At 37.3% G+C, this 18,773-nt stretch overlaps 2 protein-coding genes across 4 annotated transcripts; one reads left to right on the forward strand and one right to left on the reverse strand.

Moving 5' to 3' along the window:
• Nucleotides 1-345: 345 nt before the first annotated feature.
• LOC114737850 (SAC3 family protein B) lies at nt 346-11,374 on the forward strand. The gene is made up of 15 exons (XM_028925837.1): nt 346-742; nt 1,302-1,511; nt 2,369-2,494; nt 4,080-4,319; nt 5,035-5,259; nt 5,360-5,613; nt 5,914-6,014; nt 6,123-6,338; nt 7,042-7,269; nt 7,348-7,439; nt 7,519-7,612; nt 8,047-8,139; nt 8,266-9,020; nt 9,126-9,240; nt 9,497-11,374. Exons 1-15 carry the CDS (start codon nt 585-587, stop codon nt 11,207-11,209), a joined length of 4,620 nt encoding a protein of 1,539 aa, XP_028781670.1. The 5' UTR covers nt 346-584; the 3' UTR covers nt 11,210-11,374.
• Nucleotides 11,375-12,091: 717 nt separating this feature from the next.
• On the reverse strand, nt 12,092-15,970 carry LOC114737849 (probable protein phosphatase 2C 35). 3 transcript variants are annotated; one of them, XM_028925833.1, is made up of 6 exons: nt 14,463-15,970; nt 13,876-14,007; nt 13,407-13,622; nt 13,188-13,246; nt 12,953-13,069; nt 12,092-12,877 (listed from the first exon to the last, which is right to left on the reverse strand). In XM_028925833.1, the coding sequence occupies exons 1-4, from the start codon at nt 15,381-15,383 to the stop codon at nt 13,244-13,246; spliced, it is 1,272 nt and encodes a 423-aa protein (XP_028781666.1). In that variant the 5' UTR covers nt 15,384-15,970; the 3' UTR covers nt 12,092-12,877; nt 12,953-13,069; nt 13,188-13,243. The 3 variants fall into 3 exon arrangements, with proteins under 3 accessions (XP_028781666.1, XP_028781667.1, XP_028781668.1); XM_028925834.1 differs by lacking the exon at nt 13,876-14,007; XM_028925835.1 differs by lacking the exons at nt 12,092-12,877; nt 12,953-13,069; nt 13,188-13,246 and having other exon boundaries at nt 13,455-13,618.
• Between the last annotated feature and the right edge of the window lie 2,803 nt (nt 15,971-18,773).

Here is an 18,773-nt window from a genome sequence, read left to right on the forward strand (position 1 = left end):
TAAATTGCAAAGAGGAGGGAGATAACTTTTTTTAGGTAAAGAAATGTAATATATTAATATTATTTTATAAATTAAATATATATAATCATGATCTGGGCAGGGCCAAAATGCAGGGCAGCATGTCCTGCCCGATGCCCAGCCCTGCCCATGAAATGCCCAGCCCAAAGATGCCCATTCTTTTTCGGGGCTCTTTTTTTTCGGCTGGGCTGGGCAATTTTTCTTCGGACTCGGGCGGGCTCTGCGGGCATTTGGGCTTCATGCACACCCCTAGCTCAACCTATTAATTTTCAAACCAAGGTTGTATTTACAAAGAAAAGAAATTATGGTCTAACTCGTAAGCTATTCTTGCTAGCAGCATGGGGAATGATTATATGCTTCTGGAATGCCATGGGCGGGCAACAAGCAAGAGAAAGGCTTCTTTGTCTGTAAATTATTAGTTGTGATTCAGAGAACGAAGTAATACGAGCTGAACACGAAGAAGTGGGTATTAGAAGGAGTTTCTCCCCCCTGACGAGTGGCTCACAGAGAAGCCTCTCTTTGTTTGGAACAAATGCGATAGACGAAAAGGAGAAGGAAGAAGTATCATGTCGTATTCGGGATTTGGGAAGGAATCAGGGCCCTCTGTGCCACCCAAATCACAACCAGCCTTTGGTCATACTAACACTTTCCTCCGTCCGCCGTCTTCTTCTCTCGCAACTCCAGCTTCTCCATATGCCACTTCGCCGTCACCTCCTAGACACAGGTATTTCGTTAATTCCATTACTTTTTCCTTGTCTTCCTGAAATATTCAAGACCGTTTCATCTTGGGATTCGACTAATTCTCCGTCAGTTTGTGGGAAAACCCAGTTGAAATCGAGAATCTTTTTTTCTTCTTCCCGAATTATTGAAAAACATTAGGCGGTGAAATAGAGTTTGCACGTTGAATAGGGACACAGTAGAAATTTGAGGATTTTGTTTCGTGACTTCTCGTTTTAGTACTGACATGATGTCGATTCTGAGAAGCTCCCTAATTTCATTTTACTTCAAGAGATTGTGATTCCGGCAACGGGTTTATGTAGGGATCACTCTTTGTTGTATGTTGCAAGCATTGTCGTGAAAGCTCAAGTTGAAGTCCATATATTAACAAGTATTATAGTATATGATCAGGTCTTTTTCCTTAGCAGTTGCTTTATTTTCCGAAAGAACGATTCTTTGTTCCTTCTTTGACCAAATCCTCTTAGAGTGGATATAATTTGTTACTAAATGTTGCGTTGCTGATAGTACTTATTGTCTTTAATATCCACTGAGTCTTCTGGTTTCAGTGCTGGGAAGAAACTATTTTATAGAGATTTGGATGCCCCTGCTCCTGAAAATCTGGCAGCAATTACAACACTTGCTGCCTCGCGGGATTCCACCACTGGCATTACAGCCAGAGTTTCTAGATCTCAAAACCCAGAAAAAACCAGATCTCCTCCCTTACCATATGCAGGCAATGATGCATCCAAGTACCCCGGTCAAGCTGTTCTGAGAAAGTGAGATCATTTTATCTTCATTATTTTTCTCTATATTATGTATCTGGGGTTTTTTCCTTCAATTTTTTGCTTAATTTAAATCTGAACTCAGTTGTCGATTGTGTAGACTGATAGGCTGTTCCTTAAGTATGAAAAGGGAAAGGAAATGAGGATGTGATTGGAAAATGATCCCTGCGCCTAATTACAATGATAAACAATGTCAAAAATGATAGGTGCTCTGTGTGTGCCCGCGCGCATCACATATCTTGTTTTATATGCAATAGAAAGGGTTTCCATTCCCCTCTGTGTGCTAAACTGGCCTTGAAAATATACCAATCCAGGTTTTGAAATGCCAACGCTAATGCACTATTGCCTGTATTTTCAATAAACATATTAATAACCATGCTAATCACTTCACAATTTCTTGAATTCAAGTTTATATTATATTGATTTGACTGACGTAAGTGGTTCAAGGTAAGCAGGCTTGATTGCCTATTCCCTTTTGGTAATCCTGACATCTGGAGAATCTTGTAGTAAGTAATTTTTACATATGTAATGTGCTATTAGTATGTGTATAAATCTGTCATACATGCGAAAAGAAAAAAGATGAAGAGGTATTGTCACTAATGTTTATTATCTGTTGAGGTCTGTTCTCTGTATGCCTACTTTCTGTACAATTTGGCATGTGGGGTATTATTGGGATGGGAGATAGTTTGTCGTATTGTCTTCAAGCCATTTTGTACTTACAGTCTGCTGCTCATATACTTTAAGCTCTTGGCTCTTGTGTTCCCCAAAAATGACTTTGGTTGATGACTTTATCTCATTTGCCTTTCTAATTTATTTGAGGCTTTAACTTCTGCTTTACTTGCTGATTGCAGCAGCACCTCAAATTTGCTTACTGATGGCCATAGTCAGTCACTGCATCTGAAATCACAATCAACTCCTTTGGTACCTGTAGGCTATCAACCTGTTCGGAGTTTTCGGCCTTCTGTTGCTCTTCAACAGTAAGTTTTAGGTTTTTCTATTTCATCTCCTTGCATTCACTGTATTTTTGTCGTTTATGTGTGTACACTTGTATATGATTTACGAAGTTAATATTGAAATCTTGTATTGTTGAAATTGAAGTCTTGTCTTGTATTTAGGCACTATCGTTGTGCAGTAAATTGTCAAAAGATGCTTCTGTAATATTTTGCTTGTGCTTCATGAGCACTTATTCTGTATGCTGAAATGCTCTCGCTTTCCATAGCTTGTTAAACCTTGTTTTGCCATTATTACTCCTGTTGAAATATGGCAATTCTCAATGCCCTGGTCAATATTGTATTTGCATGATCTAGGAAAAACATTGAGTTCAGTTGATGATTGTTGAAATCTTCCTTTGAGTGAAAGAAAGGGAGATAAGACAGGGATGAATGGGATTAATTATCAACTTTGGTGAGTTCCCTGTGCGTCTATTCATTTTAATAAATCTAAGTTACTATGGGGACTAGATGGTATGAGATGCCACCATATGGGGTTGACTGGTGTGGTATGTAAGGATAATCTTTCTTTTAAGGGTGGGTTCTCCACGGACAGTGGGGTCCCTATAATAAATGAAGAATAATACAATACAATAAACACAAGGCCAGTTCACTAATGTGTCAGCCAATATCTATCCCACCCATCACACTATTATAACACTGCCCCTCAAGTTGAAGATTATAGAAGCTTCAGTTTGTTGCGAATAAAAACAAAGTAGACACTAAAGAAAACCCACAATTAGGCACCTAGACACTTGCATCATGATTCAAGAACTTCAGCAGTTACCAATTCCTCTAACATTGTTCGCCTCTCTGAAACAACTTTGAAAATTCGTGAACATGCTTACTGTAGGTGGCTCTGACATGCTTCTATCTGTTCTACTTGGCCATGTTGTCCAACTCACTTGCAGATCTGTTATAAGCTTTCAATTTACTTCCCTTGGGTAGTCCCCCCAGCCTATGATACTGGGTTACAGAGTGAGACAAAATGTTGAAGAATTATGTGTTTATTTTTGTTCAAGGATATTGTAGTTTATTACTGTCTAGGAGTTGTTTGATTATCTCTTAAGATTATTAGATAAGCCAGAGGGAAACAGGAATTTTGCATTATTGCCTCATATGGAGGATGTAAGGATAGACTCTAAATAGCTGGATTTTTTTTAGAAGGCAAGTGAAAGATTAGAATCAGTTTCTTTGGCTACCTATATTGCCTACTAGTCTCAGATCATTTATCAATGACTCCTTTTCATGGTTCAAGCTGATGTCAGGGTTTTATGTTCTTTGTGAATCATCTTACTGAACTATTAAGAAAAGTGGGGAAACCCTTGTTTCAGGCTCCTTTCATTTTACAAGACTAAATTATGCAAGCGCTGAGGAGGAATGTTGTACTAAATTGGTCTAAAGATAGTCCTATTTATTGTTGACTTAAATATTGTCTCAAGTTGTTTATAAACTTATATAGGCTGCCTGCCATTTGCTGGCTTTCTTGCATGGACAATGCTTTCTTACTACCTCGGATGTCTTAAATGCCTTCCATGTTCTTTTCCTGAAGTTATTCTTGTTATGTATGTAGGCCAGCTGTAGCTTCCGGTACATTGGGTAACCTGGCCAGTCTATCAGGCAGTTATACCAGCTCACCGGAACATCAGGTCCAATCCTTGGTCTCAACCCAGGTTGTTTCTCATAATCCTCGGGGTTTTGTGAGTGAAGTTAATGGCTATCAAGTCAGAACTAGGTCCCCTCCTTTGCCATTAGTCAAATCTAACGAAGTTTTGCAGCATAATTATACTGTTGCTCAGAAAGATTTGATGAGGTAAATCACATTATTTTTTGTGATCCTACATGGTTCTTATTTATAACTTGCATAAGTTGTCAGAGTTCTAAATGTATCTGAGTTATGTAGAGTTATGACCCCAGTGCATTTGATCTTTAATCTAGATTCCCTATAGCAGTATGAAATCCTAAAGAATATTCACATGCTTGTAAATTCCTAGGAAGCATTTAATTATATGCGGATCCGAAGGTGTGAATAATAAATTTCAATTTATTTAAGGCGCTTTCATAAGCGTTTGGTTACATGTTGGAGTGCTATCAGTATCTATAGGTTGGATTGAAATGGACTTGTTGTCTGACAAGGTCATTTGTGCTGAAAGAGGAGGTATAAAGAATTTTTTGAGTTAAAACCTCCTTACCAGATGTGTTTTTTAGATGTGACCAATGTACATCAATGAAGACTCTATTGGCTTCATTAAAAGTCACAGATGCTATTATTAAAAAAATTGTTGCAGATATATCGTAAAGGCCCTGAACTATCAAGATAGTTTGTGAGAGAGAATTTATACACAGGAACATTGTGGCTACCTTATGAGAACTATCAAGCTCATGAGAGTTGGTGTTTAAAGGAAAATGATAAGATTGACTTTCTTGAGTTGCAATGCTTTTTAGCATACATTATTATTTATATCTCACTTGCAAAGAATAAAACAGCATGTACATATAGATAACCTGTTCTCTGGTTTCCATTTCAGGCCTTCATCTCCTCCTAATTTGGGAAATACGTCTAGCATTATAAGGAGTGGCCCTCACGCACAAGTCTATAAAAAATCTTCACCACCTGCTACAGTTTCCGAAGCTGCATTAAACAGCTCCATCAGTTCCTCTACTCCTAAAAGAACAAGATCACCTCCTCGAATATCTTCAAGTGATAAAACTCTTGAAGGAAAAATCAACTCCTCAAATGACAATTCTGAACGGTAAGTTATTAGGTACATTGGTGCCATCGTTTTTCACTATGGAGGTTCTTTGTCATCACATTATGTCTTTGATGGTCTTCATTCTTATTGTTTCTTTTAGCGAAATGTTAGCCAAGGCAAAGCGTTTAGCTCGGTTCAAGGTGGATCTAGGCAAATCTGAGCAGAGTGATTCTGATACTGCAGACAGGAAGGCTTCTGCAAGTAGAAATGAACAATCTCTGTCAGAGGAAAAATATGATGGTGGCCATTCTATACAACCAACTGTCAATGTTGCTAATGGCCATGCTTTGTCTGATTCTGAAGGCCTCAAGACGTCCAACATAATTATTGGCTTATGTCCAGATATGTGTCCTGGTATATTTCTCAGGTTTTAAATCTAAAAGAAAATTTGTTAGAACTTCTATATTTTGGTTCTATCTGATATTCTTTTTTTTTTTTTTAATAGAAACTGTATATCCATTAATCACAAAAGTTTCTATCTCATATACCCAGTCTGCAAATGAAACAAATTTCATGCTGTTAAAGTCTTTTTCTAATTTGTTGTTAGAAAGATCATATTGGAGAGAGTAGTTCATTTTGTCGAAAGCCAACAAGTGTACTATTTTCTGGGGAAAAGAAGGGAATGTTTTTTTTTTTTATTTGTTCATTTTTCAGAGTCAGAGAGGGCAGAGCGTGAAAGGAAAGGGGATCTTGATCAGTATGAACGAGTGGATGGGGATAGAAATGTAACCAGCAGAGTTCTTGCAGTTAAGAAGGTAATTATCATGTAACTGTCATTTTCTATGAAGCACTCATTGCTCTTTTTGGGAGGTTATTATAAAATATTCTTTAATAATATTCATTAATGGGGTGAAACATGGCAGTATAATAGGACAGCAGAGAGGGAAGCAAGCTTGATTCGGCCTATGCCTGTTCTTCAGAAAACAATTGATTACCTGCTTGATTTGCTAGATCAGCCGTATGATGAAAGGTTTCTTGGCATGTATAACTTCTTGTGGGACCGGATGAGGGCAATTAGGATGGACCTGAGGATGCAGCACATTTTCAACCAAGGGGCTATAGCTATGTTGGAACAAATGGTGCTTTCTTCTTTGAATAATGTTAATGCCTTTTTGTTGCATACATGTCCATTAGTCTTTGGTTCTAGTGGCAATTAATATGTTAGACTGCAGTTTAAAGATCATGGGTTCAATATCCATTAGGTGTACTGCGTAGTAACAGAATAAGTCATTCACATCTTGTAAAATGACCAATCAAATTATAGCAGCACATAATGCTCATGGATTTTGTGGGAGAGGCTAGTTGTGGACTATGAAATTACTCTTCTATTATCAGTCTAAGCTACTTATTCTAAATCATGCTTATATTTGTTTGATTTGGCTTCAAAATTGATTCCTCATCCTGGGTGAGGTTTATTTTCCTCTTGGTTCTATACAGCTTTTGTGTTTCTGGGGTCTCAGAGATTGTTCCTGAGTCTCTGTTTGTTGCACCAATTCTGGACCTTGTATTATTTTCTTCTAACGTGCAAATATTGTGTTGGCCAAAAAAGTCTTGTGCAAATCCTGGTCTTTTTTCTGAATTGTGATGAAGTTTCTTCTTTTGACGTAGTTCTGCTTGGGGCGCTTATGGGTTTTTATAATTTAAGATAACGTCTGCTGCAAAAAGCATTCATTTATTGGAAATTCTGCTAGCTTAGTCAAGAAATGCATCTGTTAGGTGGTATATAAATGAAGCATATTTGATTTTAAATATTAATGAAGCTGCTGGTTGCTCTGATTTCAGATAAGATTACACATAGTTGCAATGCATGAATTATGTGAATACACAAAAGGGGAGGGCTTTTCAGAAGGATTTGATGCTCACCTGAACATTGAACAGATGAACAAAACTTCAGTAGACTTGTTTCAGATGTATGATGATCACAGAAAGAAGGGAATAAATGTGCCAACAGAGAAGGAGTTTCGAGGCTACTATGCTCTCCTTAAATTGGACAAGCATCCTGGTTATAAAGTAAGTGATCTGTATAGTAAATCATCTTTAAGGTTTCTATATGATAATAGATAGATTGGTGAAAACTAGTTCTGCTAGGTTGAACCGGCAGAACTCTCTCTTGATCTTGCTAAGATGACTCCTGAGACCAGGCAGACTCCAGAAGTTCTGTTTGCCCGCAAAGTAGCAAGGTTGTAATTTCCACCGAAGTTAATTTACTTTGGCTATTATGTTTCCAGTCTGATCATTATTTTTCCTTTGCCTGTGCAGGGCTTGCCGAACTGGTAATTTTATTGCCTTCTTTCGGCTTGCTAGAAAGGCAAGTTATCTTCAAGCGTGTCTAATGCATGCTCACTTTGCAAAGGTATGTATCATTGTTACTTTTTGTGTTTAGTGAATTGCATAATGTGTTATGGGGCTCAAAACAAACCATGAACCTAGGGTAATATTTGTAGACTCTGCATGCACTTCCCTAACTTAAGTGGATGAATACATACAGGTGCTCTTGGAAAGTGCTACTTAATTGAAGGCAAGCTAGTGCATTTTCTTTTTCTAGGATGAGACGTATATGGTTTATTTGCTCTATGAAATTAATCATTTGATGCATGAAAAACAAACTATACTTAATTACCAAAAGAAATACTAAGCATGAACACCCCCCCCAAACAAAAAAAGCAACAAAAAAACCCAGTTAAGTTCATTGATTTCACCTTTTGCATTGTCTAAATAACTGTTATTTAATTTTCTCTTATGGTGAATCAAACTCATTTTTTTTATATGCTTTGTCATCTTCACCAGTTGCGTACCCAGGCACTTGGTTCTTTACATGCTGGTTTGCAAAATAACCAAGGTCTCCCTGTTTCGCATGTTGCTAACTGGCTTGCTATGGAGGTAATTTTCTTGCTTTGACTTGGAGAAATGCTTTTTCTCTTCATTCTTTCCTTTTGTCTTGAGGAGGGCATTGGGTGGAAGGATTTCCCGACGTCGTCTTACATGTGGATTTGTCACCAAACATAGGATGAGGACATAGACGGCCTGCTAGAGTATCATGGGTTCTTGGTGAAAACATTTGAAGAACCATATATGGTGAGGGAAGGGCCATTTCTCAATATTGATAATGATTATCCCACCAAGTGTTCCAAACTAGTTCACAAGAAAAGGTCAGAAACGATAATAGAAGATGTTTCACCCTCAGATCAAGTTGTATTGCCACCTGTTGAGACAACAAACAAGATCCAGATACAGAAGAAGTATGAGAATGAGCAACAATCTGTCAAAGAAGTTAGTTCAATTGAGAAGGTTGATGAAGAAATGGCCGACTCTGAAGCTATTTTGTCCCCAAAGGATGGTAGATCTGGAAGGAAATTTCAGGAAATGCCGATTGCAGTTGAACATAGTGAAACTGATCATAGTTTTACTATGCCTTTTTCGTCACCAATTGGCTTCTTTAATCGTGGTATACCTGAACCACAGCCAACCAGATCTGTACTTACTAAGCGTACTAACTCTGATGCTATATTCACAAGCTCTCCTAAGAGAATCTTTCATTCAGAGCTGGATGGAAGGCTCCTTGAGAGTGTGACAAAACTGTCTCCATCAGAAAGCTCAAGAGGATATGGCTTTCATTTTTCTGTGGCTGATACTGTGCCCCAAGGTGCATCTCAAGATGAACCTCTACTCGTTAACCAAGTAAACGAAGATGAAATTGACGAAGCTGAAGAAAATGATCTAGATGAAGAAATTTCTGCAGCTAAGCTCAAGCTATTCTTAAGGTTTTCTAGCCTTGTTTTGTTGCCTATTTTTTTGTTACCTAACTTGCATTTGTTATGTTTGTTACTTGTTTGAAGTCAATCTATTTTATATGTCTACCCTGTCAGGTTATGGAAGAGACGGACGTCAAAGTTGAGGATGCTACGTGAACAAAGGGAATTTGCAGCAAATGCTGCATTGGAGTCGTTGTCACTGGGACCACCTATACGACATTACATTGGTGTAAGATTGCTAAGCGTGAATTTAAACCAATTCTGCTGTGCATTTTCTTTTTACATTAGCTGCAGGGTTAGTGAGAGTTTTCTTGTAGGGCTGATTATGATTTAGTGACCCCTTTATTGGCACTTTTCCCCTCTTTATTTTTGCTCCAATTTATGTTTGTGTATATATATAACTTTTACATAACTATCAAGACCTTTACCGATCCTTAACTTAGTATAATGTACTGACTTCCTTATCTTTTTTACTCTCTATGTAGCAACCAAGCAACTTTGACAAGTTTGACGTTGATGAAGCCGTGAGAGAGAGATACGAAAAGCAGGAAAAGTCCTGGGCAAGACTTAATATTTCAGAAATGGCCGGTGACATACTACGAAGAAGAAACTCAGGTGTCAAATGTTTGTGCTGGAAAATTATCCTCTGTTCTCAGGCGGACAAAGGACTTAAAATGGGTGCAGCAGGCTCGTGGTTGATCTCAAAGCTCATGCCTTCCTGTGACGAGGATGTGGTTATTTCTTCGCCTGGCCTGACAATATGGAAGAAATGGGTTCCTGGGCAATGTGGTGCTGATCCTATTTGCTGCTTCTCTGTAATTAGGGACACATCTTTCTGTGTTGGAGATGAAACAGTATCTGGGGCAAGTGCAGTTTTATTTCTTGTATCTGAGAGCATCCCATGGAAACTTCAAAGAGTTCAACTCCATAATATTCTCACGTCAATTCCCACTGGTGCTCACTTACCCCTTCTGATCTTATGTGGTTCATATGATAAAGGATTTTCTCCTGTTATAATTAATGAACTGGGCCTTGATGATATTGATAAATCCCGCGTTAGTGGCTTTCTGCTTGTCTTCCCTATTGAGAATCAACAGATAGAACACTTGGGTGGATTTTTCAGTGACAGACGATTAAGAGAGGGGCTGGAGTGGCTGGCAGGAGAGTCACCCTTGCAGCCCGCCCTACAGTATGTGAGAGTGCGAGAACTTGTTCATACCTATCATAGTTCCTTGTTGAGGGTACTGTGTAGCTCCAATAACTCGAGGTTGGGTCCTACTGACTGTATCTCAGTGTTCAATGAAGCTTTAGATCGATCATTACAGGAGATTGTTGCTGCTGCTAATGCAAATCCTGCTGGTTGGCCGTGTCCTGAGATTGGTATGCTTGACCAGTCTAGTTATGAGGATATATTGCTGAAAAACTACTTGCCACCATCAGGTTGGAGCTCCAATCCAAAAATAGGACAAATCATCAGGGCTTTCCAAGATTGCAAGCTCCCCTCGTTTGGTGATGATCTATCCTGGTTGGCCGTTGGCTCTAAAGCAAAACATGACATTGAGAACCTCAGGTTAAGGCTTGAAAGTAGCTTGATTCATTACCTGACCGATACTAGTAAGATCATGGGAGTCCCATTGGCAACAAAAGAGGCACATGTCATGCTGCAGTCATGTGCTAGACTCGAGCTTTGCGGCTCAAATTACCATATAGTTCCGCAGTGGACCATGATCTTCCGTCGAATCTTCAATTGGAGATTGATGAGTTTATCCAGTGGCGAAGTCTCTTCAGCTTACATATCAGAACAGACTCGCGTTTCTCCTCCGAGTTCAGATATGGATGTGAACTTTGAAGCTAATTCGCCTTCATTATTTTATCAAAGTGCGTCTTTGGATGAGATAATTGAAGTTGGATGTGGCTCTCCTATCCTCATGAAGAGTCAATCAAGGCCTCTTCAACTTTCACAGAACACAGATGATGTGATGAATGAAACTGTTAGCCCAGGTGATTTGAGGGATTCTGCAATGGATGAACTGCCCAGCGTTGATAACACAGTTTCCTCACATGGATTAGACAATGCTAGAAGTGAAGTCCTAACAAATGGCAAAGCAAACAGCGAAGCTGAGAAGTTAAGCAGACTACTGGAGCAGTGCAATTTGCTGCAGAATGTCATAGATGAGAAGCTTTCTCTGTACTTCTGATCTGCTTAATGATTTTGTGATGCTTGTATTTTACATTACGCTGGACCAATATATAGAGGGAATTGCGTCAAAAGAAGAAAAAAGAGGGAGGATAAGAATATATGTTAACCCAAAGCGTGTTTTTAGGCAGTTTTGTCCAGAAAATGAGAATATCATGTTTATCTACCCTCCTGTCTGTCTCAACTCATGTAGAAAATGCAACTATAATACAAATGATAACCACTAATTCTTGATCGACATAAACCTGAATTTAGATGAATTTAGTAGTGTTTGGATTAGTTTTTTAAAAGTGATTTTCCAGTATATATGGTAAGTAGGTGACAAGGGTTTTGTCTTGATCAGTATAAAATCATTTTGTTTAGCTGCTTTTGAAGTGTGCCAAAATAAGCAGCATACGGCATTCAGAATCCATGGCTACTCCTGGGTTGGGGAGCCAAGGTTTGTAGCTTGTACGAGAATGAAAACTCCAAAGGAGTTAAAATACGAAGCCAAGGTAAATGCTCGCTAATCTTATGCGGGAAATGAAGCAAGAATTGGATCAACGAATCACTAATTCAACTGTCAAATCATTAGTTGAAGCGACTAATTAAATCATATGAGACGACGCTTGTTTGATATCCACTGATCTAGTTTCATCGCTTCGCTGAGATTATGCGTATCTATAAATCATTGATTATATGCAAATTGGAGCGGACTTTTCGAAATAACCGCAATATACACAGGTGACAAGTATAATTTTGTCAGATGTATTGATGATGATTCATTTAACAAGGCATTTCAGAGCTGCACAGATTTGTGAGAGAGAGAGAGAGAGAGAGATTAATTCCATTACTGCTTCTATACTATTACAAGTAATTTTTTTAATCCCGTTTAACAAACTGATAATGTAAAAGAACTTATTTATTGTCAACACTGAGAATTCAACATTTTGGAAGGCCACAAGGCATCAATGAATCTAGTAGAGAGACGTGGAAAAAAAATATCCAAAATGTGTTGGATTGAAAACTTGATTCCTTCACCTACCCAAGGAAAGGAAAATTAATAATTCGGCATTTTACATGGAATTGATCTTGCAATGCAAATAAAAAACGCAGATATTGTTCTGATTCACACAACAATGGAGCCGATCCAGCATCTGCACTGAGAGAACATGGATCTGCTTTGGATGCTAAAAAAAGGCAGTTCTGCCGACCCAGTTTGCCACCTTGTGTGTTTGAGTTTCCTCAGTTTGTAAGCACCCAGTGTGCTGCATAAGTTCCTTTTCCCGGAAAATCTCTAAGCAATTTCTACATGTTTTGTTATCAAGTCCTCCAATGAAAACATCCCAAGTAAATATTATTACAGCTCAGCATCACGTGAATCATTTTTTTCGCCAAAAGAGGACTTGGATTTAATATTTTCATTGGAGAACTCAATATGAAACATGTCAAATTCTTTACCTTGATCTGACCCTTCCTCCTTAATCCCGAATTGTCTTTAGGTTCCCTCTCAATGTTAAAATCTGGAGGGGCAGAGCCATCCCAGGAAACTGGCTTTGTGTGCTTCTCATGTGGTTCTATAATCTGAATTAGAAGAAAATTAACATTGACCAGTTCAGCTTTCTACATTCCAAAATGGAAGCCTTCAGCTGCCTAAGATATGCTCCTCAAAGCAGGAACCTTCAGTTGCCTAAAAAATAAAAATAGAGTCAGCATTTTTCTTGGTAAAAGGCAACAAATATATTGAATTAAAACTGAAGCTTACATAAGATAAGCCATTCATATAACTTTTTATTCTTGGAAATGAATGGATCGTATTACAAGTAGAAATGGTCTTCCAAAGAGGGCAAGATCACTTTTGACAGCATAGCAGCTCTAATACCTATATTTGAGTCAATGGAAGAATCAAGCCACCATTTGAAACTTGCAATATGACTCATATGGAGCCAGTAAATATACAACAGTAATTCAAAAGAGTAAAACAGAATGAAGAAACCTACCACGTGGGAGAAATTACAACAAAACTTGATGAAGCTTCCATAAAGCCTCTCTTCAATCACTGTAAATGGAAAGGGAAGGACTTAGTGTTGGGGATATTGTAATAAACTAGTTCTGAGCCCTTACTCAACCAATCTAAGTTTTGAACTGAAGTGGTCACCGACACTTATACTAGGGATCATAATCAGAAGACACCAAAAAAACAAAAAAAAGGCACTAACCTCTTCAACCGGTCTTTGGCATGATGGAGATGGGACAATTATAGCTGGGCTTCTCATTGAAACTACGTTCTGACAGCACTGTTGATCAGAGAGCTCACTCCTCACAGAACAATAAACATCCGATGAAGTGGTAGTAGATACTTCAGAAGTTCCTCTCCTTGCCCGCGTTGCCGTACTAACATTAATATTATCTACTCCAACTCCAGACGTACCTGCCTAAATGATCAAAACAAATATTAGTGGGCATACAATATACAATAAATGCACGATAGCAAATTACTAGCTTAGAATACCGACCCAGGAGAATTTTCACAATAAAAAGTCGTTTTCTTGCCATCTGTATTTTCTTAGGTGGTCAAAAATATTGATGGGCATACAAGATTTATTTAACATATTCATAAAAACCTATATGCAAGAATAAAAACATTAAAATTAAAAGAAGCCCTTGAATTGTTCAAGTAATCCATACATTAGATAGGCCTTTGATCTGAACTATGATAATTGTTATATCATCTGTTCGGTTTTCATGTTCCAACCATAGTTTATATGCCTCTCCAGCAATGGCAGCACATGCTTCACCAGGATCTGTGTAGCTTGCTGCCTACATTATAAAAGTATCAGAATTTATCAAGAGAAATTATGAAGGAGGTAACAACAAAGTACATAGCATTTCAACTATGAACTTTATATAATGACTACAAGCCAGGTTCCACTATACATAAGCACTACTGTGAGAAGAGCTTATCATGTAAGCTTTACTGGCTTAAGCATGGTCTAAAATAATATCCCCCAGCGATCCTTAATGAGAAACCTAAAGTTGCCAAAAACATTTGATTAGGGGAGGATATATACTGCATCAATGTTTTCAAGCCTTTAATAGTGAGCCATTAACAAATGTCACAAGACTTCCACTGACAGCAGACAAGTCAAATTCAACTATTCAACTAATAAAAATTGGTCAACAGCATAAACTACTATCTCAACAAAAATACTTCGTAACTTGAAGACATTGAAAGGACCAAAAGAACTACCACGAAAACAAGTTGCATGCCGTACCATGTTAACAACAGTTTGGCTTGATAGGAACTCAAATATGCCATCACTTGCCACAATAAAGAAAAGATGATTAGGTGTCAGCCGAACCACTGACACTTCTGGAGTAGCAATGACACCAATAGTCTCTGCCAAACTATCCCCTAAACTCCTTGTAAATGCAGTTCCAGGATACATCCCATTTGGAACCCACAACCTTGGAGGATCGCTTCCCTGACTCTCTTCATCACCCCATGTTTGGACATCCGGATCCTTTAGCCCTTCCACCTGATCAACACTCAACACCCTTGCACCACAAAGTTTCACTCTCTCATACTCATCTCTCCGAAACGGTGTCTGATCATTAGACAAGTTCTCAGCAACGATGCAATTCCCATCCTTTACTGCCAGCACCGCTCTGGAATCACCAACATTAGCAACATAAAGTGTGTCCCCAACAACAAGCACTGTGATTGCAGTAGTGCCACTCATAGAATCATCAATATCACTGTTGTGTAATTGGTAATTCGTTGCCAAGAATGCTGAAGTATAAGCTTTACCGGGGTCCTCCAACAATGCAGGGTCATTTGATAATGTTTCTATCAACCTATCCCTAACAAAATTCGAACACTGGCTACCACATTGACCATGCCCATCATAGACACCGAAAAAATGGACGTTTGGGTTACCTTGAATCTGTGTCCTAATACAGAAAGTATCCTGGTTTTCTTTATCAGGTGAATCAGGGTAGTATCCTTGCTGTGTGAGAAACGAGTATTCTAAAACGTAGTTGTGGGAAGGAACAGGAGCAAACTTCAATGAACTTTGAGTAAATTTGTGTTTCCTTTGGCGACGGCGAGGGCCGAGTCCGCGGCAGCTGCTAGTACCACCACACTCCGACGGCGGAATGTAGCCGCGACAACACTTGCCATGGACACAACCCATGTTTCAAAGGGAACCTCGAACGAGACAAATAATCCTCACCTAAGGCTTACAACACTGGTGGCTCATATATACAGGTAAGCTGATTCTGGGTAGGAAGAACCGGTAGGTGTTTCTGAAACTCAACATTCTTAGAAACATGAACAAACCCTAGACACGGAAATCAGGAAAGAATTACCATTTCGCGAAGAAAGCTGTCCTAACAGATTGAGATAAACACGGAATTGTTCGAAAAATTACGGAGAAATCAAACCCCAGAAGAAGCTAATCACTCGAGGATCAGAAAACCCTAAAGTAACCCCCACCAAAAGAAGGCAATCCCAAAAAGAAAAGGACCTTTCGCATTAAGGAAAGTGGAGGTGGGGCAATCCAAAAAGAAAAGAAGAACCGTACTATTGCGTGGAGGCAGAGACAAGACCCAGGAATAAGAGGGAATCAAAGGAAGATGAAATTTTTTCCTTCAACAAGAACCAGAGGGAGAAAGAGACAGAGATATTGATTGGGATTGGGCGTGAATATGCGCATGGACGGGTGGGTTTGTCTCAGAAGGAAGACAAACCACAGGCCAAGAAAACACCCACCCCGCAAAAAAAACAAAACTCAACGCAGAACAGTGGGCAAGGGAAGAGAAAAATGGACAGAGGAAATCGACAAATGGAAAAAGTTTTTTGTTTTTTTCTTGCCAAAAGACCAGAAAAAGACAAGCACAAATTTCAAACGTATGGCGACAAAGGAATTAATTAATGGGTGATCAACTAATAATAGCAATGAGGTTGTTTGGGGCATTTTAATGACATCTCGAGGTCAATTACTATCGTTGGGTTTTTAAACTGTCGCCACGGCGTTGCAGGGCTGCAATGCGCACATGCGCTGATCACAGGTGCCCTTCACACCTTTCCTTTGGGGTAAAAAAAGTCAATAATTTTTGAATTAAAAAGAATAAATTTATTTTGAAAGCTTTTACTTAAATACTTAAATAGGACATCTGAAAAAAAATTTTTTGATGCAGACTTGTCATAAAAGATTTATTCCCTAACATTAAATTAATATTGATTGTTAGAATAATGATATTAGTAACTTTTAACATTTTTAATGATAGAAAAAAAACTGTCATGGTTTTAAATTTTGCATCCAAACTATACTTTTAAGTGAAAACTTTTAAAATAAATTTATATTTTAATCTATAATTTTATTTTGAAAAGATGGTTAGACATTATAGAAACATTAATGGAAGCTAATTCCTTTCATAGTGCTCCTTTCAATTCTTTTCAATTACAAATAATTAAATTCAGTGGATTAAAAACTTGTATTAAAATTTGTTAAATGTAATAAATATCTTTAAAATGTATTTTTAAATAATACAAAACTTACGCAAATTCACTCATAGATTTAGGAGTTCTAAGTTGCAAGTCTAGAAATTTGACTTATAAGTTTATATGTAAAATTTGAATAAAGGGTACCAATAAGCCTTGGTTTTAATGGTAGGATTAAACATAAGCTCTTGAATTTGAATCTGTCTAAAGGGGTGTTTGGAAGTACTAAAAAGTGCTTCTCAAAATCACTTTTCCTCAAAACAAGGCAAACTCCTCTATATATTTGCCTCGTATACCGTAAAAACATTTTTAAAATCATGGTTTGGTTTTCATCCAAACACCTCCTAAATACAGAAAATGCCTATAAAAGAGCCTTTCCCAATTAAACATGATTTGGCTCAAATTTAATCCAATTAAATAGGCGTATCAAAAAAATTGAACAAGGGGTAGTTTTGTTTCTTGCATGTGTAAAAAATGATACTCCTCCGGTCCTAATTATAAGACCCAATTGACTTATTTGAGGAGATTAAGGAAGTAAGTTAAGTTGGTTATTTATAATAAATAAGTGTTGTCATTCCTAAAATATCCTTGCTAATTAAGTATACTGGCTAAAACTATCATTATTAGAAGGATTATCTTGGAAAAAAATGCATAAATATAAGAGATAAAATGGATTGGGTCTTATAATTAGGACCAAATAAAAAGTCAAATTGGGTCTTATAATAAGGACCGGAGGAGTACTCAAATGCCGTATGACCTGTCTCATTAGATTTGCATGGCTGAATTGTAAATATGTCTATCGTGTGACCTATTTATAACTTCCTTTTTTTTTAAAAAAAATTATTAGGTACAGATATATTGATATGAATTCATGAGCGTGATCATAACTCTCCCACTAGTGGCAAATTGGAATGTGCAGAAACTATTTAAAAAAAACAAATATTTATAGATATCCAACCACATTTCAGTAGCCAATCCTCCTCATCAAAATTTAGATTTGATTGGATGAAATGAAAATGGCCAGTATATAATTGCCAGTGTCTGCGTCGGAGCCTGGAGGGATGCCTTTTTTCTCCACAGTAAGTGAAGGACATTTTGGTAATCAACTAACAAAATACTATTTCGGTTTTTTAATATAACAACTAAATAACTAAAAAAAATAATTGAATTAGTTAATCATAATATATATATGTTGGCTTTCCTAAATAATCTTTTTTAATCATATGCATTAAAAATTTCCCCGGATAGAAACTCTTCATAATCAATAAGAATATTTTAGATAAAATATTATAGACTTAAAAAATAAAATAAATTGAGATTTTATATTTATAAATAAATTTAATTTTTAATTAGTTTTTATATTAAAGAAGCGGACTTTAGTTCAGTCCCTACACCTACAGTGAAATTCTCCCAACCGAAAATAAAGTTGAATACAGGACCACCATTTTTGGGCAAGCGGGTCAGTGTCTTTGGGTTGAAGAAATGGGGTCTTCAAGATTCATTGTGGGGCAGAAGAAGCCCACAATGGGCCCAGCCCCATTATAGTGTGGGCCCGTTTTAGTTTAATAGCATTTCTCTTGATAAAGCCCAATCTCTTGACATTATTTTGTTCAATTTTTTTTTAATTTTTAACAGCAGGAAATGGAAAACAGGTTAGAAAGACAAAAACACATTAGTTCTGTGGAGTTTTTGATAATACTATTGGAAATTTGATTGAACTATATGGAATAAGAACTATCATGTTCATTGTAAGAAAATAGAAAATCCATAAAATGGGAGCTTCTTGGTTTTCATAAATAGCCAACATTATTTTTGGATAGAGCTTGGAGCCTTGAACCTTACACATCAAAGCCAAAAAACAAAAGATCGTTTATTTAAACTTGTTTTTAATGAAATAATGCTTTTTTATTTTTTTAAAAATTAATTTTTCAAAATTTATGAAAATAATCAGAATGAAAAATAGAAAATATTTTTTTTAAATTATTCCTGGAAACTATTTGAGTAGTTTCTGGAAATAATTAGATGTAGTAAATAAGAAAAAAATTCCGTTAAAATATGAAAATATGTGGAGATATGAAAA

Source organism: Neltuma alba, unplaced genomic scaffold (assembly GCF_004799145.2).
Source record: "Neltuma alba isolate B1F8T4 unplaced genomic scaffold, ASM479914v2 tig00013500_pilon, whole genome shotgun sequence".
In the NCBI taxonomy this organism is placed as follows: Eukaryota; Viridiplantae; Streptophyta; class Magnoliopsida; order Fabales; family Fabaceae; genus Neltuma; species Neltuma alba.

What these genes read in the sequence shown, in the direction of transcription:
- LOC114737850 (XM_028925837.1), top strand. Translation starts at nt 585, where the DNA reads ATGTCGTATTCGGGATTTGGGAAGGAATCAGGGCCCTCTGTGCCACCC. An exon ending in CCTTCTGTTGCTCTTCAACA is followed by an intron (nt 2,495 to 4,079) that starts GTAAGTTTTAGG and finishes TTATGTATGTAG; the next exon opens with GCCAGCTGTAGCTTCCGGTA. An exon ending in TCAAATGACAATTCTGAACG is followed by an intron (nt 5,260 to 5,359) that starts GTAAGTTATTAG and finishes TGTTTCTTTTAG; the next exon opens with CGAAATGTTAGCCAAGGCAA.
- LOC114737849 (XM_028925833.1), bottom strand. Translation starts at nt 15,383, where the DNA reads ATGGGTTGTGTCCATGGCAAGTGTTGTCGCGGCTACATTCCGCCGTCG. An exon ending in GCCAAACTGTTGTTAACATG is followed by an intron (nt 14,008 to 14,462) that starts GTACGGCATGCA and finishes TTTATAATGTAG; the next exon opens with GCAGCAAGCTACACAGATCC. An exon ending in AGATCAAAGGCCTATCTAAT is followed by an intron (nt 13,623 to 13,875) that starts GTATGGATTACT and finishes TTGATCATTTAG; the next exon opens with GCAGGTACGTCTGGAGTTGG.